The following is a 27,592-nucleotide window of genomic DNA, read 5'->3' as shown; positions in this document are numbered from 1 at the left end:
ATATACATGTGGTCTGCATAACAAGAGTAGTTTAAAATCTGTGAGCTTCTGTATGCTTAAGGCTAAGCATGGGTTTAATTGGCCACACCAAGTAAATTTTATGGATGACGTCCTCGCGCGCATTGATTTTGGCCTGTTCCTAGAAAAAAATACAAGAAATTCCGCTTCCTGTAACTATGACCAAAGAGTCACGACAGTGCCGCAAATCGTCAGATTGACGTGAAACCCGTAACGCGAAAACAGGACAGGACGACAACTGCTATTCCACCTGATTTATTGCTGTTTTGATGATGAATAAAAGACTACACTGTGTCACCTCATTCAATTTGTGTCCTAACATTTTTCGTCTCTTAGTATATTTCTAATCTAGGCATCTTGTTTTTTAGGGCCCTTCTTGGTTTTTTTTCGCCCTCTCACATTAGATTTAGGGTCTTCAAAGGACGTCATCCATAAAATTTACTTGGTGTGGCCTTACAATGAATAGTCCATTGTTAGTAACATAAAATTATAAGAATATACATTGTACTTTATGATATATAATTAGCACCCTCTCCTCTCCTTACAATTTGAAGAACAATTCTCACCTTTCATTTGTTATCATGACTCAGTCATGTAATACTACGTAGTAATTCATACAACGCAGCACAATCTTTAAATGAAAATCTTTTGAGTGCTATATATAATAGCACCATAAGGCACCAGAAGGTATCATAGCATAATGAAAATATGCATCTGAAGGATAAAAATTATTTCCATATTTTAAGGAATACATGATTTTGCATAATTTTATATTTTTGAAAATGCTGAATGAAAAATTTACATACCCAACCAGTCCAAAGAAAGAAAAATTCTATATCTCCTTTCTATCTCCTGGACTGTCAGTGATGTCCAACCCTACAAAAGTTAGTATCTATAAAACTCAGCTTTGTAAGGTCCTTCTACAGGGACCCCCAGGTACTGGGACTGGTCCTCAGACAGACGGGTCAGTTTTACTCCCAGGTGCTCCAGGTGCAGCTCAGCTACCTCCTCGTCCAGCTGCGAATATATTAGGGGAGAAATAGCAGTAGGTAACCATTAGTGGTAACTACTTTGTCACAAGAAAATGCACAGTTAAAAAGAGCAGGATTTATAAGAAAAATTCTTATGTTACGGTGTCTGTTGTGCTTGTCCATTTGACCAATCGATGTGTCCAGACCTTAATTCCATCAGACAGATAATTCGTATATCATGCAAACATCTGTTGAGCTACTGTGCAAGAGTCATTATCTGAATATAATAGATAAACTTTATTGTACAGCACATGGAATCTTTTGCTACATAACAACAGGCATAAATGAGATTTAAATCTGCCCCATACTAGACTAAGTCTACTAAACACAACAAATGCGGAAGTAACTACGCCAGTACAGCGAAAAAAAGTCAAGGGATTAAGACCTGCTTAGACATCAAATTATTTGAAAACGTATAAAAAAATGCCAGCAGGACAAGGGTTAATTAGATTCTTGTGTCCAACCTTCTTGGGCAGCCTGTGCACGCCCCTGTACTGGTCAGCCCTGTTCCACAGCTCCATCTGTGCCAGTACCTGGTTAGTGAAGGACATGCTCATGACGAAGCTGGGATGACCCATGGCACAGCCCAGGTTGACCAGCCGGCCCTCGGCCAGTAGCAGGACATGCCGGCCGTTAGGGAGGGTGTAACGGTCAACCTGAAACGTGGAGGGTGTAACGGTCAACCTGAAACGTGGACAGTGTAACTGCCAAGCTGAAGTCAAAACTGCCCATGACTAGAGAGGTAACACTTGGGGGTTCAGCCTATTACAAACACATTTCATAATATACTATATGATGACCAGCCCCTCCAAATGTAACCCAACACCGCAGGGCGTCTGCTACAGCACCAGTAATACCATTGTCCAGGTCATTGACAATATTTGTTTGGAGAAGAGGAAGAAGAAACTGAGCAAAAACAATATCGTAACCTTCGCAGAAACCCTCCAGGTAACCAATATTAAGTGCACAGGTGGTCATTAAATACAGGATTCTTAATGCTTGTGTCAACGGGAAAAATAATAATAAGGTGTCCACCAAAAAGTGGTTACATTAGCCAGGTGGTCCTTAGGAGAAGTTTGTAATTAAAAGTCAAGCCAATAACATTTCTTGGATCAGACTTATTGAATGGGCACTGGTGAAAGGAAACAACCAGCCAAGAAACCATGAGCTCTCACAATTTACCAAGTTCTATCATCTACCTGAGGTTTGATGTTGACTTTCTGGCCGTTCTTGTTCAGCCACTGGACATCGACCTCGCAGTCGAAGTGTCCGATGTTGGCCAGAATGGCGTCCTCCTTCATCTGTAAGATGTGCTCGCCACGGATGACGTCCTTGTTACCCGTCGTGGTGACAAAAATATTCCCTACCCTACAGGCCTCCTCCATTGTGGTCACCTCGTATCCTATGAAGCAAGAATTAGAGAGAATATCTAGCATGGTTGATAGCTGTTGATTGCTCAAATTTGAAGAAGTCAGCACCCATAAATGATAAACATTTTGTCAGCAAATTATCCCTTTTAAGTATAAATTTGCACACCATGCTGACAGAAGGAAAGGCAAAATTAAATTACATGGCAAGTGATTAAGAGTTCACCTAGAAAACAATGTGAATCTGACATTTTTAATTTTCTGTGCCATATTTAACCATTCAGATAGCTGACTTCAGTTGGGGAGGTAAAGGGCACTGTGGAAGGAGAGGGCTCTGCCTTCCTATACCATCTGCCTTTAAGACACATTGGATCAGCACCCCGCTCAGCCCCTATGTACCTACCACTTATTACCCCAACACGCCCAGGACATTGGCAAATCATATTATGCCTGCACTAAACCCAGATTTTTGTTTTCGTTGCATGTTTGGTCAACATTGCATCAGAATTTTACCCATTGCAGACAATATCTTTTCCAATACAACATTTGAAAAGTATAGATGAGATACAAATGTATGTCATCCTTAAACATGCAAATACTATCATCAAAACATTTTGCCGAAGAGCTATGCACAATAGATTACTGTTTTAGCACAGGTGCAGTACATGTATGTACTACCAACACCCTAACCTGAGATCGCTGCCTGTAGAGCGTTGATTGGATCAGCCTCAGTGATGAGGACACGAGCGCCCAGACCCCGCAGGGCCTGCGCGCTGCCCTTCCCCACGTCCCCGTACCCCGCCACCACGGCGACCTTCCCCGCAACCATCACGTCTGTCGCACGTTTGATCCCGTCCAGGAGCGACTCTCGACATCCGTACAGGTTATCAAACTTACTCTGCAGAGGGGAATGGAATTATTACACTACATACTTTGGGTAACAATGAAGTACTAAAGATTATAATATTTGGGACAAATCAGTATCCTTTGTGCCACTTCAATTTTCAAAGTGGTGCACATTTGACAAAATTGTTATATAATCTAAGAACAAGGCATTTAAAAGTAATAATCATATGGCTTGAAAAAAAGGTATGAAGCTTACATCTACAGCATGAAATGTGTTACCTACTTCCTCAAATGATAGAGACGTACCAAAAGACTCTAAGATTTGACATATCACATTACATTTCGCTATTCTTGATAAATTTAGGGCAACAAGACTATCGTTTGGAAATTAACACACTATGTCCTGATATATATCTCATACAGTGTTATTGGCACCTTGGTAACAGAGTCATTGACATTGATGGCAGGTATCTTGAGTTCCCCCGCAGCAGTCAGCTTGTGTAGATTATGCACACCTGTTGTAGTCTCCTCTGAGATCCCCCGGATACCTGAACAACGAAAGGTAGGATGTTTGGGGTGGGGACTTTTTGGCTTGTTACCATTCTTACTAATCTTAGTACTCTGAAAGTTCTGGGCGAAAACTTTACACATGGCTTAGGAAAAAAATGTTGTGTTTCCTGTTTCAGACCTGAAACAATTAGGGTCGGAAGGTAGGGATTATCTTTTTTCCTTTTCTTTTCAGACCTCTGTAGTGAGCCAACTTATACATACATACATACATACATACATACATACATACATACATACATACATACATACATACATATATATATATATATATACTTAAACAAAGTGAAACTTGCATGAGGACACTTATAGTTTCAATTGTCAAACCGATTGTACAATGTTTCATCACTCAGGTGTCAGATCATAGAGCTAGAAGAGATCAATCAGCTCAAAAAATTTATGTCCCTTGCAAGGCTTCACAAAAAAAAAAGACTAGGGTCAGCAGTTTTTTTCTATGGTGTTGGGAAACAGGATTTAACACAACATTTTTTCCTAGGCCCAGACACTGTCCATATTTTTTTAATTCATCCATATCATTTTTTTTCATTCCTAGAAAAACTTAAAATACTTAAAAAAGGTTTAAGTTTAAACCACCATGTTGCCAGGTAAATGATGATTACATCTTTTAATGTACTTTAAAAAAAGATGGGAGTTTTTCTCGCAACCTACCTGCAAGGTATTGTGGGTATTTTTGATGTATGAGGTTGCACAGCTCTCCGCCATCGTCCAGGATCATGTTGAGAGGTTGTCCGTCAGGAAACACCAGCGTCTGCTCGATGCACCAGACAAACTCCTCCTCCGTCTCCCCCTTCCACGCGAACACCGGGACGCCAGTTTTAGCGATGGCGGCCGCCGCGTGGTCCTGGGTGGAGAAGATGTCACAGCTCGACCACTGGACCTGGAGGGTAGACGTTAATTCAATTAATTAATGACAAGTAAAATTGTCAATTCAAAAAGAGATTGTTAAGTGATGTTAAAACACCTGTTGATTGATTCTGCTACATGCAGCTACAGCAGGGCTCGAAATTCATTTTGGGAATAGGTGCACTGGTGCACCCAACCTAAGAAAATTGAGTGCACAAAAATATTTTGGGTGCATCATGTAAAATAAAATAAGTAGAATGTCAGCAGAAACTAATCATGTTTCATCTAAAGAGTAGGAGCAATTGGTGATTCTCTACATATCACCCTGGCAGAGGTCTGGCGAACCTCTGACTCATAATAGCCATGCCAGAATGATCTGTATGATGATTGATTGTGGGCATTAAAAAGATTTAGGAAAATAGAACAAGTTTTTGTGTTTGTGCTTTGCAAAACCTGTAACTACAAAAGGTTCATGTTAAGTCTCTTGTAAAAGCCGGTATCCAAGTATCCAAGTTGCCCTGAAGACCCACCTGTGCTCCTAAGTCTGTAAGTGTCTCGATCATGACTGCTGTCTGAATGGTCATGTGCAGACAGCCGGCGATCCGCGCCCCTTTCAGCGGTTGGTCCGGTCCGTACTTCTTTCTCATCACCATCAGTCCCGGCATCTCCTGCTCCGCAAGTCTGATCTCCTTACGGCCAAATTCTGCCAGTCCGATGTCGGCTACATGAGTAAAGACAAACATTTATATCGTTACATCACATGGCTTCAGGAACCACTTGCCAATATAAGGGCAGACAGTATTAAATCTGGCCATAGGAATAATGCTTAAATGCACTAAAAGATTGAAGTCCTCATACTTTCCCATACTTCAATCTCAAATATTCTTCTGCACCAGGTAGCCACAAGGGCCTGATTCCCAAATATAGAAAGGAAACGGGGCGACTCGGTCAAATTCCCGCCACAGCTGATGATAGTAAACAAACCTCAACTTTGGCCTACTTTATCCGCACATATAGGCCAGACAAGACTTAACCTTCACATAAGACTTCACATCTCTCATTACGCCCACTAAACTGGTGAAATAAAGAAAACTTGACCAAAGTAGGAAAGTTCCAAAAATCTCCAAAATGGACCAAAACTTTCAAGAGAAAAAAGGATTTTCAAATGTATTAACTAGGCACTACAATCGCCTCTACTGCGTATCTGCCCAAATTATACATGCGACATTCAATGACGCTGTAATCCAAAGTCCAACCTCTAACAACTAGACATAATAATCTGTGTAATATTCAACATCAGTTGCTTGCTGACGTTAAAAGTCTTTGTCTACTTGCCAACTTTGTAAGGAAGTTTCTTGTCCTGAGCCATGATGCGCCTCCCACTGAATCAGCGATCTTCTTTAGGTCAAAGGTTATGGCCTTGCTTCACCTGTCCGGTGGGTTATGCAACAGCGCCCTCTAGCTTATTTGGTATGAACTGAATAACAGGTATATGTCCGTGTGGATAGTGTTCAGCACCAAGGACAGGTCTGTGTCTGTAGATAGTGTTCAGCACCAAGGACAGATCTATGTGTGTGTGTGCGTGTTTGTGTGTGGATAGTGTTCAGCACCAAGGACAGGTCTGTGTCCATAGATAGTGTTTAGCACCAAGGACAGATCTACGTGTGTGTGTGTGTATGCGTTTGTTTAGATAGTGTTCAGTACCAAGGACAGGTCTGTTGCCCTCTTTGAGTTGTGCCCAGTCCCAGGGGTGTTTATATACTGTAGATGAAATGTCCGAGCAGATAACTTTGCTATTGCTCCTTTGCTATTTTTTCAGCAGTTCCAACAAGTACAGCTACTATGATGCTGATGGCATTTTTAACTAAGATAGGCCTTCACTGTTTCAAATGTAGAGCTTTGTCTGCAAATAAAAAAACTTCCAGTGCTTGGTATTACTTTCTTTAATAGATAATTGACAGGACATTGGTTTACTATGATGAACAACATGAACATTATGTGCACTAAGTATAGTTTACATCTTGTACTCACATCATAACTTAAGCCTGCAGATTGTACAACCATCAGATGTTATCAAAGATACTCTCTTTTAGTGTAAAGTTGCAACCAAACAGTTGTCCAAGAGCAACATGTTGTAACACAGCCACTGTTACTATGCAATAATACTGTGTCCTTACACTGAGAAAATTAGTGTCTGAAATAAGGCCACACCAAGTAAATTTTATGGATGACGTCCGCGCGCGCATTGATTTTGGCCTGTTCCTAGAAAAATAAACAAGAAATTCCGCTTCCTGTAACTATGACCAAAGAGTCACAACAGTGCTACAAATTGTCAGATTGACGTGAAACCCGTAACGCGAAAACAGGACAGGACGATAACTGCTATTCCATCTGATTTATTGCTGTTTTGATGATGAATAAAAGACTTCTTGCTTGTTACACTGTGTCACCTCATTCAATTTGTGTCCTAACATTTGTCGTCTCTTAGTATATTTCTAATCTAGGCATCTTGTTTTTTAGGGCCCTTCTTGTTTTTTTTTCGCCCTCTCGCATTAGATTTAGGGTCTCCAAAGGACGTCATCCATAAAATTTACTTGGTGTGGCCTAAGCCTGAATATCAGGACTTGTGGAACACCTTCTGGAGTTGTGTAGTACTGCAGCTGCCACTTTTCCTAATGTTTAGATATCAAATTATCAATCAATCAATCAATCAGTCATCATTTGTCTGCTACTTACATATGTAGTTGGAGTTGACTATCGCTTCTGTCTGTATCTGCTCTCCTAAAGCTCTGAACAACTTGGGCATTTCCATACAACAATGTCAATCCACACTGCAATAAGCACAACACAAACACAAGGCACAGACTTGTTCACCATTTCACTCTAAACCACCTCAAGGACTATCTGATTTTAAAATGATTCGGTTCCTTATTTACACAATTTGTTTATACCAGATTTTGAAACGTTAATAGTTCATTTGTTGGAGACAGCACACAATAAAAGCACTGTACAAACAAAGTTTTAACATAACAATGTCTTACATATAATTATTCCCTGTAATGAATGGTAAAAACAAGCACTGACTTGAACCAATCCACAAAAACTTTTTGCTTCAATCATTCAGAAACAAATTAACACTTCACTCCTACATCTTGTTATGCATTTTCAAAAACACTCAACAGGGTGTACCTTACATACTTGTACATTCAAAGCCATGGTTCATTAATTCCTAAAAACAGGGTACATGTAGCGTCACACATAACTGTTTCACAGTCAGTATACGTATTCATTAACATTGTTCCTTTTTTTGTCGCAACATATTTACACCTTCATGTATTCACACTTACAAACCTAGAATGGTCTACCTTTTAGTCTTAAATATTCTATCGACTTAACTAATCTGGTATCATTATTCAACATATTGTCACAATTCATCACTAGCTCTACATGTATCTTACTGTGATTGGCTCAACATGTCAAGAAAATTCTACATCAAGTTTAGTTTCAGTAAATCTAATTATTAGTGCAGAAGAAACCGTGCAATCAGAACATCACATAATAAATAGTTTACAATCTAATGGGAATCTCAGAGTATCTTCACTCTAATTATACTAAGGCATTTAGAACCCTCTGTCATAGGCCAGGCTAGTACAGGTTTCATACCACAAAATACTTTACATTTAAAAGGCACAGAATTCTCACCTACTATTACACCCTTCTTTTTATAAAAATTAAAAACATTGAGGTCCCAAGGCACAAGTATGACTTTACGGCAGCCATATTATCATTTCCATAAAACCTTTAAAGTTCAATTCTAAAAGGGTTCTACCACATTAAAATGCTGCACCATGGCACAAATAGACATACATTGTAGAAATAGATACAAAATATCCATCTATTTTTGTTCTCCTCAGTGTACATTAAAGTGCCTTGAAATTCCCTGTAGGCTGTATTCTAAAATTTGGGGCAAACTCTTTAAAAGTTGAGTACGTTTTTGTGAGTGGCTACGGGCAGAATTTTGACATAGTGAAGATTGACATCAATCAAATGAAAATGGGAAGAGCAAAGATAGCTGACTCCCCTCCATCACTCATATGATGGAATAGTCCAGCATATCACAAACTGGTGACGGTAGAGTCCACTACCATGATGGTGGGTTTGGGGGGGATGTGGGGCTGACTCAGCACCTTGCCGCCCCTCTTCCCTCTGTGGTGCTGCTGGAGGTACGGTCCCCAGTCCGTAGGGGGTCTGATGATGGTACGACCTTTGACCTGTAATAAATGATAAGAGATGGGTCAATCCTTACGAAAAATAAGGCAATTTTTAAGGTGGCAAAACTGGATTTTCAAAGTCTGAATTTTCTGGTCATTCTTTTAAGGTAATAAGCAAAACAATCCTATCTCATAGCATACTGATATCTGTGATGCAAAAATGTGATTTCACTGTAGTGGTAGTACATGTAGTAGTGATTTGTTTATTGTTTAAACACTGTAGACTAGCCTTACAGCTGAACTGTGCCCAGCTTTAAAAAATTTGACTACAGTAAAAACAACATAATTATTATAACAATATGTAAATTATTATAACAATATGTGCAAGTAACATTGAACAGTGTTGCCATATTTACTAGTTAATGAGACGGTTGACACAAAAAAAGACAGAAAATGGTTGTTTGTATTGTATCGAAGGCTGGATCACAATCATGTACTTACACAACATGCCAGACAGCAGTTGATGATGGTAACAATAGGGATGGGTGCCAGCTCTACCCCGACAATGAGCCAGCCCATTATAACATGTCCCTCTGAGTACTTGTAGCTCTCAAAATACAGCTCGTTGGGCCACAATAGAGATGTCCACACAAGGGATCCCTGTTAGAACAAGGCAGGCAATAAAAATCATTACCACGGCAACAAATGAATGATTATTATTGTGTGGTAGAGCCAGAAATTTCTTATGCTTCTCAGAAAAACAGATGCTCACTACGTGCGTGTGGTGAAATATACAGGATTGGTGGAGGAGTCACAGTACAATCAGTGTTGTGCATCATGCTTAACTTGACCTATATTATGCTTGCATATATGTTAATATTCCAGTCTACAGTAAACACTCTACAGTCAGGCAAATATTAATAAATATAAACAGTTTGAAGGTACCAAAAGTCTTGTAGTAAACTGTCACCATCTTAGCCAAGTAAGTAGTGAAGTAAAGTACTACATGTATTTTGTAAACAGTAAAACAGATCTGATCTTGATGCTAAACGAAATAACCCATCTCTAACTTGATGGGGAAAGCCTGTGCAGTATTGACATGACATTGAGACTCACCACGAGGTACAGCGGGACAGGCAGACACCAGCACACCTGGCACACTACTGTCACTAACTTGTTACAGCAGTAACAGCACGAGTACTGCAGCATGTGGCTCAGGTCACGACCCCAACGGTTGATCGCTGATCATGGAAAACACAGTATTTATGTGGTAACTGGTGTTGGGTTACATTGTACATAATGTTGCAGTTTTATAGCAGGAGGGATTTAGACTCCTGTCAGCATATATGTGAATGTGTTTGAGTAAGAATTTACAGAGCAGATCATATGCGAGGGTAAACATTATGCATTATCCATTATACATAATTACACATACATGTACATTGTAACTGTTTTCACCATTATACATAATTTGTACTTACTGTAGAACCAGGAGATGCCAATACTCTTCAGGAGGAGGATGGGCAGGAGGACAAACCCAGAGCACACAAAATTATCCAGCAAGTTGTACAGGTACAGACCACCCTGCAGAACAGAAGAAATATGGATTAAAATTATATCTATGGGGCACTGATACGACAATTGCATTTAAAACACAGTTTGACCAATGTGATATATGGCTGTAATAAAAGGGCTAGCTAATGACTTAATGACTTGACACTGATATAACCCTCAAAGTAACAAGTGTCAACTGACATTTCCTGACACAAAACATAAGGCATGAAACGCAATATCTGGGCTGTATATATTAGGTTGAAGAGGGAGGGGGTAATACTTGCAAGTTGCTCACTATGTTCACCTCTAAGAGATGACTGTTGGTCCGCATAACGTAAGTTACACCTGGGTGAAACCCTTTTGTGTATTGTACATAGCACTTTGGCAGAACGTCTCATATAAGGTCATATTTTCGCATGATTAATATCCCGTCTGTAGTTTCGAAATATTGTGTCAGAAAAGATATCCTCTGCAACAGGCAAAATTCTGATGCAATATTGACCAAATATCCAACGAAAACTGTGAAAAACCAGGGTTTCAAAACTTTCCTGAAGCATGCTCAGTGACCCGCAGGTTACTGACCTGTGTGACCAGAGGCAGGCCCAGCAGGAAGAAGAGGATACAGCTGGTGAAGGTGAGCAGGAGATGGAGCAGCATGCGCCGGTTACACAGCCCGCCTGTGCCGTTGTTACCCGCTGGAAACAGGTCCAGTAAGGACGTCACGATGGTCTCCACGATTACAAACTGTAGGATGAGAGAGACAAAGCTTGTCCTTATGCTAAATAATGCCTGAAATTCAGGCAGATAAGATCGTAACATATTGTCTACTTAGCAGCAGGGATGTCAGAAATGTAAAGAATACTGGCAGTGAGCGTTGAGGAAAGGGTGTTGCCTTTTTTAAAAGGCGCAATCACATTCGTCATAGATCGTCATACAATTTTGCTGTCAGGCCGTGACAAAACCAACCAGTGAAAGTGATCTACGACAGAATTTTCTGTAACAAGATGGCAGGGTTTTGTAGGACACAAGCACGGCCATCCCAATGGAAGAAAGCGTTCGGTTTGCAGACGATAGTACGACGTCCGTGACCGTCCCCTGATTCCCAGCTCCATATGAGGTGACATTACCTGGCAGCTGAAGGCGAGAAGCAGCAGAGTCAGGTAGAACAGGATGGACCACAGGTAGGAGGCAGGCAGCAGCCCCAGTACACGGGGGAACACAACAAACACCAGGTGGGGACCTGCAAGATAGCCAGGAGGTGAAGCAAAGCAGTGTTCTAACCAGCATCTTTTCTGTCATTTGACAAAATTTTGCTACTCATAATTTTGCTACTCATTGTAGAATTTTGCCGTCTATGATGGAAAACTTTTGCATGTGAAGAGAAGAAATTCAACTTTACCACTCAAAATGCAGGAAATTGTGTTTCAGAGCTAGGGTCAAGATTTCAAAATTTCCTGGGGGAGCATGGATTGCATGCCACATTTGGCACTCAACATGACAGAAAAAAAATTCAGGCTGGCTAGAACACTGAAGCAAAGACTAGAGAGGATGGAAGAAGTCTGTGTACATATTTTTGTCTTCACAAACTGATCAATGCTGTGAAAAGTAGAAGGCCAGAGGATTTTTTCAACCCCATGCATCTATGCTGTAAGTACCTCCATTTACCATTTCTGAACCTGAGAAATGCCACAAGACTAGAGTGACTCAATTTTGCCCCAAACCCAATTACCGGTAAGTACTTGTGCTTTCAAAACACCAGCTGTGAAGGATTAACAAGTGATTTCTTATCAACCCTTGAAGCTTCTTGAATTTTTTTCTGGGAAGAGAATAGAGATTTGAGAAGAGATTTGGGTTTCAAGAAATTTTACATATGAAAATTAAGGCAAAACAGAAGTCCAATGTTACCTGACGACACTAGAGATTCTATGGGCTCATTTAACTGTTTGGAGAGGAATCCCAAGAAGCCTGCAGACATGCACAGGCACAGGATACCCACCAACACGTTGGCTAACACAACCAGCACGGCATCTCTGGACAGGAAAAAAAAGCATCACATGTTTTTTGAGGGCTTTAACAGGGCACAATTCTTTACATAGCTTTAACAAGGCACAAGTCCATTGCCAATTGACCATTCAGTTTCAGAACAGTGGCCACAGATTTTGGGTACATACAATGTCATACACATACAAGGCCAGTGTACAAAATACTTTTTTGAACCAGGTTGCCCAGTGGGCAACCTACTGCAAAAATTAGGTTGCCCATCAGAATTTTACGTTGCCCCACATATAAGTTACTACACGCTCTAACTGAGTGAGCTAAAAGGTCTAGACCCCTTGGCTGGGTCAGTTGGTAGCGCCTATAAACCCCCAACTGTTACACTTTCCTCAAACTAAGTAATGTTACATACATAAGCCTTTGACAATATTTCTAACAGCCTTTAGTTAACTGATACTAGTAATAGCCATTAATACCTAAAATCAAAAAGCATCTGCCAGATACAGTGGTGCAAGCCAAGTGGGCATGATTTGGGGGGGGGGCATTCTTAAAATTCAGGTAGCACACTGGGCTACCTAGGTTCAAAAATAGGTTGCCTCAAGTGAAATTTGGTTGCCCGGGGCAACCGAGCAACCAGGTATTTTGCACGCTGAAGACTAGAATAGTAAAACATGGTGTCCTTTCTGACCTTACTGTGTTGTTGTGGAATCTGTTGTAGGAGCTGAGCATGGTGTAACTACCACACCCCACACCCAGGGAGTAGATCACCTGCATCACAGCATCCACCCACAGGTCTGTGTTCTGGGGGGAAAGGGAAGGCGGTGGTCACTCTCAGAACTCAAAATTTGGCATGGAAGGATTGATTAACAATACTTCATCTTCCACACCTTTCAATAAAGAAATCAAACCCAAAAAGTTTACATAATGTATTTCTGTAGCAATTTATAGAATACTGCGTAGTCACTTGTTCCACTTGTGTCACCATTGCACTGTCTGTATGTTGTACACATTGTGTCATGTTGCAAATAATCTTAAATTTTAAATTGGAATTGCTTAACACTGTTCTGGAAAAAAAATGAAGTAAGCATTCAAGACATACAGGATATATACAACTGAGTGTGCCTTAAACAGTCATGCATGTTATCCAGCCAACAGATGGTTTGTAGTCATAAGATATGTATATATAGGCCCCTTGTCCTCATAGGATTGCATTCACACTTACATTGAAGCCTGCATATGGTAATGGAGTGACATGATATATCAGTCCTTCCACCGCTCCGTCCAATGACATGGCTCGAAACAACAGGAACACCAGAAGCACGAAGGGGATGGTTGTCGTCAGGTACGCAACCTAGATGGTGTTTAAAAATTACTGTTTTCTTCACGGTGTTGAGTATGCCATCCTTTCTACAAAGTTGCAACATTTGGAGTACATTTCATGACTTATGTCCTGGGTAATGAAAGTACAATGCAGCAGCAGCATCTGTCCATTGCTGTGCAGGCCACTGCAAGTTTCCTCCATTTAATTTCCCCCTATTGCTAGCAAGGTCAGAGATCTGTTTCACTGAGAGTTGGCATATGTAGAAAAGAAATTTTAATTATCTTCCTAATTTTCTCTCCAGCATCAATATATCATAAATAATGCAATATGCAACATTGTCAAATATTCAAACAGCGTATACAGTAAACTAGCGACTTTCTGGACACAACTAAATAAAGCTTTGTTCCACACACCTTCCCGGCAGACTTGATACCGAAAGCGAGCACCAGGAACACCATGAGCCATGACAGGAAGAGAAACCCTGCCAGACCTGGCTGGACTGCACCCATGTTCTCCAGACCGTCTGATATCTGCAGCAAATAATTCCTGGGGAGGGGGGAGGCAAAATGGGAAGAGGTGAGTCAGTGAACCAGAGCTCGAAATTCAATTTTGGGAAAAGCTGCACTGGTGCACCCAACGTAGAAAATTAGGTGCACAAACAATTTTTGGGTGCACCATATAAAACAAAACCTAATAACTAGTATCGATCTTACTGCACCTCTTCTAAGCTTGAATCTGAAATGGGAGCTAACTTCAAATTCTTACACTACAGCAAAGAATTTTAAATTATTTTTCTGACCCTTAGATGCTAAGAATATCCTGTATACTATTATACATTTAATACCTACAAGAATATTTGGGTGTACTGGTGCACCCACAGAAAAAAATTGGGTGCACAGCTCCAATTTTGGGTGCACTAATAATAATAAGGTGCACATACAACCAGTATTTCGAGCCCTGGTGAACTGAGTGTTGCTTTGTCTCTTTCATGCACAGTTACTGTAATTTTTTCTCTTACTAATTAACACTTGCTCATAAGTACAGGTGTGATGCCTGAAGTCAGTCTGTCAATTTGAAATGAAAATTGAACAGTCAACGTTTAAATAAAAATTGAACCGTAAAAACAAGCTTGACAAAAACATTCTTTGGACAGACTCAACTTATGAATACACAGTAAGATAAGACAAGGTAAGATACTAATTTCATATTCCTAGCCTGAAGGGCTAAGTGCAAAGAAGACAAAATGTGGTCTAAAGAACTGGGTAACCGAAGCTAGACTTCACTAAAATAAAAAAAAAAGCATCCGTGTATAGTTTCATCAGGTTGGTAAGACACTGAGTAAAGAGACTCTTTTTACACAATCAAGTCTTTTATTCAGCCGACGTTTCGGTGACTGTCTGTCACCTTCCTCAGGGCAATTCTGACTGGTTCACATTGCATTGCAGCACAGGTGTCGCTGCTACAGATGCATTCCCAAATATACATGTACAATATTGTCATATCTACACATTGGATTACAGGGAAATGTATCAAACAGTATAATTAAAAAGAAAGCATTTTTAAAACACTATAATGAACAATGAAGGAGATCTTTACCTCCAGTACTCTTCGGGAGCAGACTTTGTCGGACACTGTGTGTAGTTTTGCCAGAACCCTGCGCTGTCATCGTACCACATGAAGCCAGCCACTTCCTGACAGCGGGTCTTGTTGGTGAGACCATAGTCTGCAAAATACACGCAGTCAACAAATCAAGATGTCTTCACAAAGAATGACCAACAGCAGGAAGGTCTTACAGTGGTCACTGAATGATGACCTTTCTATCAAAGTCCATGCAAAGATTATTTGATCATATAATAAGCTTGCAGGAGTTGTCAGCATTATCCGTCAAACATGTTCTAGCCAGCCTGAAATTTTTGTTTGTCTTCACAAATTTCGTTTGAATCATGTAATATGATGTCAAGTGCCAAACGCAACAACCCTAGCTCGGAGGGTGGTGCATACTTTCCCTGGAAATTTTGAAATCTTAACCCTCTGAAATGCTATTTCCTGGATTTTTGAGCGGCAAATTTTACTGGTAGACTAGGCTTACTGGTCACAAATGGAGTTTTTTTCTGTCGAAGATGATGGATTGGGCAAAATTTCTGTGCGTCATGTGAAGCTAAGTTCTGTCAAATGAAGGAAAGACAGACAGATAGGTCAGGTCTATACGCATTTAAATACAAAATGCAATAGTTAAACTCACCATTGCACTCCATAGTATTCCAGTAGTTGTCACAGCGCACCATGTAAGGAAGGTCGCGCAGACTGCCCACAAACAAGTAGTGTAGGATGTACGCCATGCTGATGTTGTAGTATATCGCTAGGATGGACATCATCACAACAACTGCAAACCCAATGCCTGTAAAGTGTAAATGGCAGAAGACAACAGACTCAGGTCTCATGCCATGATTAAATCAAGTCAAATCAAAGTTCCTTCCAGCATCCATCTCCGTTCTGTGGCCCTTGGGCCGCACAGTTGTGCAATGACTATAGCAGAGGGCTAGTCCACTGGTAGTGTGTTTAACTCCCATACTCTTTTCCAAATGCTGAGTCTAAGTAGAGAATGCAGTATGTTCCATTTTTAAAGTCTTTGGTATGACTTGGCCGGGGATCGAATTCATGACCTACCGAATGCAAGGCAAACACTCTTGTTTGGATACACAACAAAAAACATTTTCAAACAGTAGCACATAAGGTTAATTCCACCTTGAGTTATTTTATCTGGTCTACCATCAGTCAGGTTGAATATAAAATACTGTAGTTACAATAACAAGTGCAAGACAGAATTATTATTGTAATTTACTTTATGTTCACGGTACTGAAATTTAACGGACTGAGAAAAATGGAGGTGTTCATGGAACTATATGTTCACAGTGGCGGAGATAGAGGGCGAAAGAGGTTCACAGACCGTGAAGACTGTTAACATAAAAGTACAATGAAAAAGGTATTACAGTATAGCTTTTTTGTCACACAGTACATAGTAAGACTAAGAAGTTAGTGTACCGTGTAAGAGTGGAACCCCCCTCCACGCCCGGGGGGGTCCCTGGCTGGTGAACTGTCCCAGCGTCATCTCCAACAGAACCAGGGGGAAACCCAAGGTGAAGTGCATACCCAGCCACACAGCAAGAAACCCTCCTGAAAAATAATCAAGACATGTCACCACATATACTACTTCCTCGCCTACAGAGGAAGAAACACACAGCGTGGAGTCTTGTAAACTTCCTAGCTATGTGATGTATGTCCACTATTGGATCTACACATCCAAGGCAAACATTCCTTCTTGTAGCAATACATACCTTACTGTTAGGTCTTTATCACTATGATAATTCCACAAGTTGCATGCATGCATGAATTCTCAATATTTTTTTCTTTGCAGGTAGGAGTCTGAAACTGACTCGTAGTTCCCCTGGAAATTTTTTAGTGCAAGTCATGAACATCTAAATGGCATCATGCAACTATATGCCGTCTTCATACAATGTATGTACTCTTATATACTGTAAATCACTTTATGTTAGTGGTAGCAAAAGTTTGTAGTCTGAAAAAAATGGACATCTTCGCGGAACCATACATTCGTGTTGGTGGCAGGTGCAGCAAAAAGAAAGTTCGCTAATTATTTGTTCACAGTATTGATGAGTGCAGAACTGACCGCGAAATTTGCGAATATTACCTTAAAAAATTGTGATTTACAGTACAATATCAGAAGTGTTTATTTTTTCTGATGGCGTATATGCTACAAACATGTGGTATGCTTTGGCAACAATCAGAAGTGCATCTGACCTCCATGCCTGAAGCACAGCATGGGAAACCTCCACAGCTGTCCCAGTCCAGCCGCCCAGCCGATGGACGTCAGGATCATCTCACACTGGCACGTCCAGTTCCCGCGCTCCTTGTTCTCCTCCCCGCAGCCGCAGCACGTGGCGGACGGCTCCTCTATCGCCTCCTCCATGATGAAGATCGGGCGCGTGGACTCGGTGATGTCGGATGAGTCGGGATTCTCGTCGGCGGGCTCCATCTTTCCGTTGTGCACTGACGCATCCGAGGCCTGGAGGGGAAGGAAGCGATATCAAGTGTTAGAAGTCGCAGAGAAGAAAACATCTTTGTAGGTGGCAGGAGACTAATTTCATCAAACAAGGATCTTGCAAAAACATCATGAGTCACAGAGATACTGTAAATCTCGATTTTTTTCGCGGTACTTTTATATTCACGGTTTTCATGGTCACTTGTGTACCCCTAACTTATCATTACCGTGACAAATAATTCGTCAACTTCCTTTTACCTGCACCTGCTACATGTGTACCACCGCAAATCTATAGTTCGGTGAAAATGTTCACCTCAGACTGCAAACTTTTATAACCATGCACACAAAGTGATTTACAGTATTTTAACCTCAGGGCACAAAGCATGCCAGCAACTGCCTACACAGTACCACAGCCATAACAAGGCTTGATCACAGAAAGGTTTTGCCAAAGACAAAATGGTTTCCCCTTGGCTATCTTGGTTTGCCAAGCTGACTGACATTTAGGTCATGTTATCTGCCATGACAGGCACAGTAGGAAGCTTTGGATGGGAAACTACATCAGTGCCTGACCTCTGCATAAAGCTGATAGGACTCAAGTAGTTGTTCTGCCACCATAGTCCCTGAGGATTATAGGACAATTGCCAATGGAACTAAAGTAATAAAGCACAACAAAGTTCAGGTTAGGAGACTAATAAAGCATTGCTTCATACATGAACAAAAGTGTAATTGGCAGTGATAAAATCATCTCCGTACAATTGTAAGTGTACTGTTCAACTGATGAAAAGTACCGGGTAATAAACTTTATTGCACAAAAATTGTGTGGCATCTACCTTTTTGCCAGTGTAACACACCAGCTCTACACATGCAGGTGGTTTGCCTCCTCAACACTATGCATACTGCATATGAGATCCTATTTGTTGGCTTTGTGTAACTTTGAAAGGGACAATAAAAAGCTCTGAAAGAAGGACCTGCTCTACCGTGTGTGTAATTTGTTTGAGATAAATTGGCCGTGAAATCCATGGTGATTTTCTGGTCATTCCCTGTGGTCCAGGCAGCAGCTAGACCACAGCCTGACCACATAACAGTGACAGGTATGGTGTTAGTCAACAGTACAGTACTTGACCCATGGCTTCTTGTTACCACACTGCTGCTTCCTACAACTGTCAACTTGTTATTGTCAAAACTTTCAAATTCCTGGTACAGGCAGCAGACTTCAGTGTCAAAGAAATAAATGGTGCCAAAGTTATGCACTTCAATCGATGTTTGTCATCTTTTCTATATTGTACCACGTACATATGAAACAAATGATACCAATAGTTCCTGCAAGTTGTGGTATCTGTCTTACCACAGTCATTACACAAGAAAACAGCTACTCAAGCAATTGGATAGATTTTGAAAACAGTCACTGACAAAAAGTCGTGGACGCTACATTGTACCCCTGGTAGTTTTCAAAATCTATCTAGCTGCTAGAATTGAGTAAGTTTTCTTGCGTGTGTCTAACTCTCATCTATGTACCGTCGTCATTCCTACTCCAAACTATTACTGGACAGTCCCTACAAGTAGTGAAATTGGAATCAGTTGTATCCTGCTGCCAGGGGTCACTTGGGGTCACTGGGGGGCTGATAGAATTCCCAAAAGTCCCTTTGTCACTGAGATAGCCATGGGAGATATGCACCCATTTATAGATATCCAATGTTCCTGGTATCTGCTTCTTCTTTGTCTATATTTACTTTATCTAGGATTTACAAGTTTGGACACAACTTTGGCAGGCATGCAGAACCCAATAAGTTGGTGTTGGCCAAACCCAATTTTACGAAAGTATATATAAGACCAAGACTTTTAATAGTTACTGTGAATGTTGCTACAACCCGAGTGGTGTTTATCATAATTTGTGTTGCGAAACTACAAAGAATATAACATTTCGTGATGTCAAAATCTCCTTACTATTGCGATGTTTGGGACCATTGTTTTCCACTGAATTAAAGCGTAGAGCTGGAAAACTATAGTAGGCATACAATATGTCCTTCAGGAACTCTACTAATGACCACAGCATGACACTAGATAGAGGGAGGCTGGCAGGTGGAGAATTTCTGGGCAGGTGGAGAATTTTGCCCAGCTTCATTTTTCCCCAGCTTACCTACTGTCACTGAATTACTGCATTTATAGTACCCACTGTACCACCATCTACAAATTAGTTTCAGATCATTTGGTTTAAAGTAAATACAAAACGTACTTACCACAGTGACTAGCATATAATATATCCCATGAAATACGTTTTCCTTCTTGTTTACAATGGATTTCTTTCTCTCATCCCGGACAAGCAAACCAACCTTATTTAGCCGCAGCATTGATAGAGACTGGTTTACATTGGGTATGTACTAAACACCACAGGAAGACATTATCCGATAAGAATAAGAATAGGGATAATCTGATTAGAACTGACAGCTGTTACAAGGATTAACTGGGATACTAAGGACCCGTTTCTCTCCTTTTGAACCATTATACATATGACATACATGTAGGAAAGGTTAAATGAGATATTACATGCAGCCATTCGACAGCAAAAAAACTATAGTCCGTAAGTGTGCCATTCCATGGTAACACCAGAATACACCATGGATATGATCTACAGGCTACTGCAAAAAAAGAGGACATCATGACATTTGCACAATAGCCCATTTACCAGTACAAGAGTGTAAATGTATTCTAAAATTTTGTAAAATGGTCAGATATTTTTACTTTGAACCTGAAACCTGACCTAGCTATTATCTATAGACATCCCCCCTCCAATTAAAGTTGAAATGACAAAAACCAAGGAGATTTAATTATATATAAGTTAACCTACTTGCAAAAGTCATAAAGAAGCACTACAAAAGTACAAGTACAACAAGCCTTATAGTTATACTAGACATGATGTCTGAGTCAAGGATATCTGGAATACATTACTTGGATTTTTTCCAATGCTTTTTAATTTAGCTTGGAACTGAATTCATAAGATATGTACAAGGCCAAAAGATATTGTGGTCATTATGTCAACAGCATCGAAAAGCTCTTATTCACTTCACAAGGGAATCTCTCTGTGCCTTTGAAATTTCATCTCGGACAGACCTACAAAGGAACGACTGTGCAAAGGGTTGTGGGACCCGTATCTTTGAAATAGATCAATTTGGTTCATCACAGCACCAGAAAATACTAGAATACGGGAAAGCCAATTTGTTCGTCCTTCAGATATTCAGCCCTGCCGCTCTGTTTCTAGGGACAAAGGAAGGCCACAGAAAGGCCGCTGCTTTTTGTCTGGTACAAAGCCACACTGTTCCCTCTGGGAAAAGGGGAATTCCCAAAGTAGGGATGATTTCACATTTCTAACTGTTTCTCCAAAAGAATATTTCATGTGGATTTTTTTGTCTTTTTGGTTTGATTTTGGCATTCTAGGACATTGGTATCGTTTTCCAATATTTTTTTTGCAACTTACGGTATATATTTACTCATTTTGCAACAGTTTTGTACGATTTACAGTATGGTTGAAAACTTTTCTTTGGAAACAGCCAAAAATTTATGCACGCGCGGATGTCAATCCATATAATCAAATCAACATGGCCTTTTCAAATATTAGACAATACAAAACCAATTTCATATTTCCTTATAAAAATATAAGGTTTCCAATTTTTTAGCTTGGATATCATTAACTTTACGCATCACTGACAAAAGAAATATCATCATGAACATAATCATAAACTTTTGTGACTTTCCCCACGCTCTTGTCAGCAGCCTGCATGTTTAACACTGCCCATTCATGCGTGAAGCTAGACTGCTGAATTTGGGAGGCATTCAACACAGCTAAATACATACAAGGGACCCCGAGCCCCACTGGGGCATGACCAGGGCATTTCATTTATAAGGGAGCTGCCTGGCTTGGTTCAAGTACAAGGAAACCATTGTTTGTTTCCTGGGGATCTCTGGAAGCCAGATCTGCTTTCCATCCTGCAAGAAATCTTTTAACAACTTCTCTCCACTGGAACAACAACAAAAAACTGTCGGCAACAGTAACTTTCAGCTTATGACATATCTGTTCTAACTTTGTATTGACATATTGCCATTTGAATTTCATTGGTATTGTGCTTTCCAGATGAGATGTCCAACCATGGATGGGTTTATCAGAAAGCCAAACCAGGGGTGTTCAATGTATGTGACTAATACTATTGGGGGAAAGTCTTATAATATGATAATAATATGCTGAATTCGAAGAAATATCCCACTTGTTCAAAAAGAAAAAAAAACAGCTTCTTTGTTATTTCCATCAGCTGTTCCTTTCAACCATACTTTTATCATGTTGGGATGATTTGTGCCAAGAAGGACATTCATTAAAATACAACACAGCAAAAGTAGCAACCTTGGCACTATGTGCCCTCAAGGTCAGGAATGTAAACTATATTAATTGAAACTTGATATGTCAACAATATATAGTTTCCTGCCAGAAGAATGTGTATATCAATTATCATTAAGATACAGCCCCATATACCAGGAAAAGTGCTTAAATCAATAGGACAAACAATCTGACTTAACTTAATAAATAAGTTAATTAACGACAATGAGTTAATGAACATAAAAGAATACGTTTGCAACTGAGGAAGTCTGTTGAACTTGGTCTGGCCTCAGAGTGCTAATCTTGTGTCTCGCTTCTTGCAAAACATCTTTTTTCAATCTTGTGGGTTAGTAAAGGTAGATCTGGGTCAAGTGAGCTGCAACTGGGGTAAACCTTCTTCCCTGGGTATAAACATGGCATTAACCAGGGGCTGACAGCAGCTAGGTTCTGGTGTAAACCTGGGCACAGAACAGGTTACAGAAACTGAGTAAAAACAACCTGTATCACACTACTCTTCAAGCAGAGGTTGGTTGGAATGATTGTGACCTTTCTAATACATGTATGTCCCTTTTTTTTCTGCACTACCTATGACCATGGAGATGTATTGTTATATGTATTAGAAAGATCACAACCTTCCCCACCAACCTCTGCTTGGAGAGTACCAGGCTATATAGTATCACACTTCAAATTGATATAGGAAGTTCTTACAATGAAATAAAATTAAAAGATGAAATGGATTCATTTTTTTATTATCAGTACTTGTAATGGGAAAACAAAGCAGCTGGTTAAACACTGGTGTATACGAGTGATCGCTGTTTTTGCATGCAAATATATGCATGCAAATTTTGAAGACATATGCAAATTATTGATAGGTAAATCAGCCAACTGTCACTCATTTTTTTGCCTACCACTCGCTGACAGCATGGTGATTACTCGTATTCTTGTACTACCTGAATTCAACATAGCCATTAGATACAATAGAATAGAATGCATGTTCAGTACTGTACTGCACTGAACAATATGGCAGCGAAACATCCCTAAAACTTCTTACTCACCCAAAACATTAAAAGCTTACAAGAAGGGCCCTCACTCTGTGTACATTTTGCGTGTGTGGCCTCCATAGGAAGCTATTCATTTGAATAAGATTTCGTTTCTATCTATGTTATTGTTAGCAGTTCCAAGAGTTTGCGGTGGGACCAAAATAAACAAGTGGCAGACATCCACCTTTTGTCTGCATTCCAGAGTGATTCCATACACTACATGGTGAGGAGTGACATAGAACTGAGGTAGAGATTGGTTGGGATCACACAGGAACCAAAAGTCTAAACAAAATGCTGCTCTGTAAGTATGAAGGAGTCATGTTGCCTTAAATAGCATAGATTGCAGGTCTGGGTAAAAAAAAGTAGTAGGATGTTCTATCTTGAAACTTCTAGACTGCTGCTCTTTATCAATAAAGTTTATATACATAGACACAGGGCTCTAGCCGGCAGGCCCGGCACCCATTTTTTCGTCAATTGCAGGAACTTTGCGGCGTGTGACGGAAAAATTTTTAAATCATGCCATCAACCTTGATGGACAAAATTGACAAAAATTGGGGAAGACATATAAAAACATTCAAAGGACCACCAACAACCACTCTCCACCCCATGATTTGCCTCAAATTTTGAGTCAAAATGTGGGAAATTGCATATTTAAAGGCTTGAAAATCCAAAGACCCCCCTAGCTTGCGAGCACTCTCCCCCCAGGTCCGATCATGAACCTGGGCTGGTGGAAAAAAAATTTGAGCTGGCTAGAGCAGTGTATAGACAGATGTTGCTTAGGCCACACCAATTTAATTTCTTGGTTAACGGATTTTTCTAGAAAAATAATGGAGCGGGCGGGCGAAAAAAAAAAAAATGAAAACAGGCCTAGGCATCCTATTATGGCCCAAAATGGTTCGATAGGAGCCATGAAGTCAACACACCAGGCTGGTTCAAAATTTAAACAATGAATTTTGAACTTTTAATGATACTACTGCATTGAAAAATGGAATGACTGTAACAAGTAGTAAGAAAAGGACTGTTTTCAACTGTTCAGGGCAAAATATGAGCATTTTGCAGTTGATTCTGAATTTTTATTTTTATTTGCAAATCAGAAAAAAATGAAGCGGCGAATCCGTTAACCAAGAAATTAAATTGGTGTGGCCTTATAGTGAGTTATACTGAATTAGCAATTGTGCTGATAGCTAACAGTTTCAACAGGTGGACACTTTCATCTACAATTGGTTCTAATACAAGCATTCACACCTGGTGTTATCTGCTGGAGATGATGACAAGAATGGGCCTGGGGAAATCAGGGGGATTGAGTCCATTATACTGATTGCCTCCAGTGGGTGAAACTTTTTACATTTCCACTGATCAAAGTCAAACTTAAGAAACATTGCAACGATCAAGTATTTTAGGTGCAATAATAACTAACACCCTTATGAAGGCACCCAATGAAATTTCAGGCTAGCAAAAATGAGTTTCAAAGTCAATTTTTCTGGTCATTATCTAGAAAAGTTCTTCTTCTTCTTCTCTATAATGCCCAACATCACGTTAGTGATGACACTGGCATGTCGTAGTGCTCTGCTGCCTTCGTCAGACATGTTCTGGCGAACCTGTTTATTTTCCAAGCCGTAATCCCATCTCATTAGTCCATAGTCCGTAGCCTGTTGAATCAACCCTTGGCTATCCCATACATGTAGCAAACCTTTGAGGCAAAATGCGATGTTGCTGACAAAAAAATGCAGACACTCCTAATGTAGCTTGTTTGGGGGCTACTTTATGTGCTAAGATCATAAGAAATGCCAAAAAATGTCAATATCAGACAGATTTCCTCATCCAGAAACTTTTCACTTTGATACCCTAAAATTGCATTGGGTGTCATAAATTGAAAAACACATGTGTACATATTTTAACATATCATCTCTCCCACATACTGTTCTTTTATTTTTGTGGGGACTTTGATAAGTTCACTGTCGAAACAATTCTGTAGCACAAAATACACTGGAAACTCATATTCATGGTGTCATGAATTTGCTGTGAAGCATTTGATTTTGAAGATCTACAGTAGTTGAGCATGTATTGACAGGTCTAATCTAATCTACTCTGACACTAAGGTTAAAAGTCTTGATCATTTGGACCAGTAGACGCATGGTTGAATATGCTGGGAATGTGACACGATATCTCTTTAATTTCTGTCTTAATTATTATATTACCAATCAGCTCTAGTGTCTTTATACCTTTACGTATGAATTTCCCTACAACTGCTACACATTTCGGTATCTGACTGTCGTTTTATTAAATTAAATTAATAGATTTTCAGAAGGCTGACATGTCATGGGAGTGTCCTCACTAAGGTCTATCTAGTGACAGACAGTAGAAAACAGGTGATGACACCACTTACATGTCTCTGTGAGCAGCAAGATAGATAAAAACCACATGGTAGCAACCAAAATAGAGATAACTTATCACATAACATGGGATTAGAAGAGATCCCTCTTCTATTCTTGAATGGGTTAATTAAGCCTATGTATGTGGTCAAATGCCTTTGCATATTGCATCCAGAACTGGTGAGAAATTCTCCGAGTTCCTATTGACAAAATCCACTATTTCCCCTGCCAAATATTGAAACAAAAATATGCCAATTTGGCATTTCTGTGAATCTGTTAATTTGTTATCGTAGGGACTGTTTTGTTAAACTTGGTTCACCCTTGGGAATCTCTCTTTTCAATTTATTTTGGAGCAAGCCTCTAATTTTCAAGACATTCCTCTCATTTTAGTTTTCCATTCCTCCACGAATCATTACAAACTTTCATGCATTTTCAAAATACCTAGTAGTACATATCATCCTTGCTGACCCTCAAAGACTGAACATGGCATATCCCCATATGTCTGCTGTATACACAGGGAAGGAAAACTTGGCAACCATGATTACATTTTAAAGATTTTCACAACTACACACGAAATACGTGTACTTCCTTTTCAAGTTATGTCAAGTTCAGTACGATATCTTTTCTGTACAAAGGTCTGCAGTAGATCCATCTGGGATGTTCTTATTTTACAGACGCTCTAAGTTTGAAGTCCAGGAAAAATGACAGCATAGCGTGTTAGTGGAAGAAAATGCGACTTGGTGTGTTCCTTTCAGCAAATATCTCAGGCTAGTTCCAAACCGTGGAAATGTCCCCGCCCCTCCTTTAACTGTTGACACAAGTAAAGGCTGGGATCACTCCATCAAATCAGGTCACGTTCAAAGTCGCCAGCAGGCCCCGTTACCACCCTTAGGGACCCAGCACATCAAGAGAGGGGCAAATTTTCCGGACATGCCTCTCTCAAGGCCGTGGCAGGCCCGTTCGGCGTGTAATTTGCCAACCTTTTGTTTTTCTGGTGTACGGAAACCAACTGTTGCTCTTTTCGTGCAGCGAGCAGCACGTTTCTGTGAAATAAGACAGCCGGGTAGTCTTAAATCTAAGAGAAACCAAATATGTCTACAAACTCGAGATCGCGTTGTTCAACAGCTTACCTGACCCAAATCTTTCCCGTTCTCGCCTTCGTGGTGCTCCTCCATCTCGATCGCCGAGGTCTCCATTTTGAGTTAGGAAATCGGCGACTTCTTCCTCCCGCTGTCCCTCACGCCTTTCTTCTGGAAGCCCCGCCGCTGTCCTGTGCCCCACTGCGAAGTTGTACACGGCGTGTACACGCTGAAAACGTTGCGTCAGTTCCAGGGTCAAAGTCAAGGCTTGGTGAGGCGTTGGAGACAGGAGCGTCCGTTATCTGTGGTTCACCGTGGCACACTCCCAGCACCAGAGGCCTTCCTTCCTCCAGCCGGAAACCGGGACAGCCAGCAAAGTGAGGCCAGATGGAAATAATATTTCGGTGGGGGCGGTTCAGTAACTGACCTCCATCGGAGGAGGCGGCGTGGTCCTCAGGCGCAGTACTTGTCCCATTACTTTCTTATACTTTCTGTTTGCCCCTTCGTTTCGTTCGTGGTTTCTTCGCTTCTTTTCATGTTTTTATAACTTTAGAATTTTACTTTTCTGTTCCATTCTGCCTGACCCTTTAAATTTCTTCCCTCTTCTGCCTCTGTCTTCATACATGTCAAACTCGTGAAAACAAATCCTTGCTTTTTTATACTCCCTACTCTCTTGTATCACATATCCGATAAAAAGTCACGAGTGATGATGAGCGTCAACAGCTCAAACTCGTCAAGGCACACACTTCAGCTGAAGATACCGACATTTTCCAGTATTTCATGATCATCTGTTGAGAAAACAGAAAACGGGGCAAAGAGACTTTATAAACATGGTCTTTCTTTCCCGGGATCGGATCCTTTGAACAACCTCCAATACATGTACCGGTTTGGAGGTTTAGCAGTATTC

At 40.4% G+C, this 27,592-nt stretch overlaps 2 protein-coding genes across 2 annotated transcripts; both read right to left on the bottom strand.

The window, feature by feature from the left end:
- Positions 1-395: 395 nt before the first annotated feature.
- On the bottom strand, positions 396-6,108 carry LOC109482897 (adenosylhomocysteinase-like). The gene is made up of 8 exons (XM_019785781.1): positions 6,029-6,108; positions 5,224-5,414; positions 4,499-4,727; positions 3,698-3,810; positions 3,107-3,314; positions 2,249-2,451; positions 1,514-1,705; positions 396-1,035 (listed from the first exon to the last, which is right to left on the bottom strand). Exons 1-8 carry the CDS (start codon positions 6,060-6,062, stop codon positions 904-906), a joined length of 1,302 nt encoding a protein of 433 aa, XP_019641340.1. The 5' UTR covers positions 6,063-6,108; the 3' UTR covers positions 396-903.
- A 1,756-nt stretch (positions 6,109-7,864) lies between these two features.
- LOC109482962 (sodium- and chloride-dependent glycine transporter 1-like) lies at positions 7,865-27,092 on the bottom strand. Its single transcript, XM_019785862.1, has 15 exons — positions 26,737-27,092; positions 17,591-17,855; positions 16,817-16,948; positions 16,017-16,172; positions 15,371-15,497; positions 14,188-14,320; positions 13,676-13,804; positions 13,142-13,254; positions 12,364-12,488; positions 11,586-11,698; positions 11,041-11,202; positions 10,386-10,488; positions 10,021-10,145; positions 9,406-9,564; positions 7,865-8,964 (listed from the first exon to the last, which is right to left on the bottom strand). Exons 1-15 carry the CDS (start codon positions 26,800-26,802, stop codon positions 8,809-8,811), a joined length of 2,064 nt encoding a protein of 687 aa, XP_019641421.1. The 5' UTR covers positions 26,803-27,092; the 3' UTR covers positions 7,865-8,808.
- Between the last annotated feature and the right edge of the window lie 500 nt (positions 27,093-27,592).

This window comes from Branchiostoma belcheri, unplaced genomic scaffold (assembly GCF_001625305.1).
Source record: "Branchiostoma belcheri isolate BF01 breed outbred unplaced genomic scaffold, Haploidv18h27 scaffold61, whole genome shotgun sequence".
Classification (NCBI taxonomy): Eukaryota; Metazoa; Chordata; class Leptocardii; order Amphioxiformes; family Branchiostomatidae; genus Branchiostoma; species Branchiostoma belcheri.
The sequence above is the reverse complement of the archived record's forward strand: the minus strand, read 5'-3'. Positions and strand labels throughout refer to the sequence as shown.

Bases quoted from the DNA above. Each gene is read 5' to 3' on its own strand.
- LOC109482897 (XM_019785781.1), bottom strand. From the start codon at position 6,062: ATGGCTCAGGACAAGAAACTTCCTTACAAAGTTG. The intron at 5,415-6,028 runs GCAAGTAGACAA...TTACTCATGTAG, and splicing joins GAAACTTCCTTACAAAGTTG to CCGACATCGGACTGGCAGAA. The intron at 3,315-3,697 runs GTGCCAATAACA...TCCCCTCTGCAG, and splicing joins TCAATGACTCTGTTACCAAG to AGTAAGTTTGATAACCTGTA.
- LOC109482962 (XM_019785862.1), bottom strand. From the start codon at position 26,802: ATGGAGACCTCGGCGATCGAGATGGAGGAGCACCACGAAGGCGAGAAC. The intron at 13,805-14,187 runs GTGTGTGGAACA...AACACCATCTAG, and splicing joins GTATCAAGTCTGCCGGGAAG to GTTGCGTACCTGACGACAAC. The intron at 12,489-13,141 runs GTCAGAAAGGAC...TTTCCTGTCCAG, and splicing joins TTCCACAACAACACAGTAAG to AGATGCCGTGCTGGTTGTGT.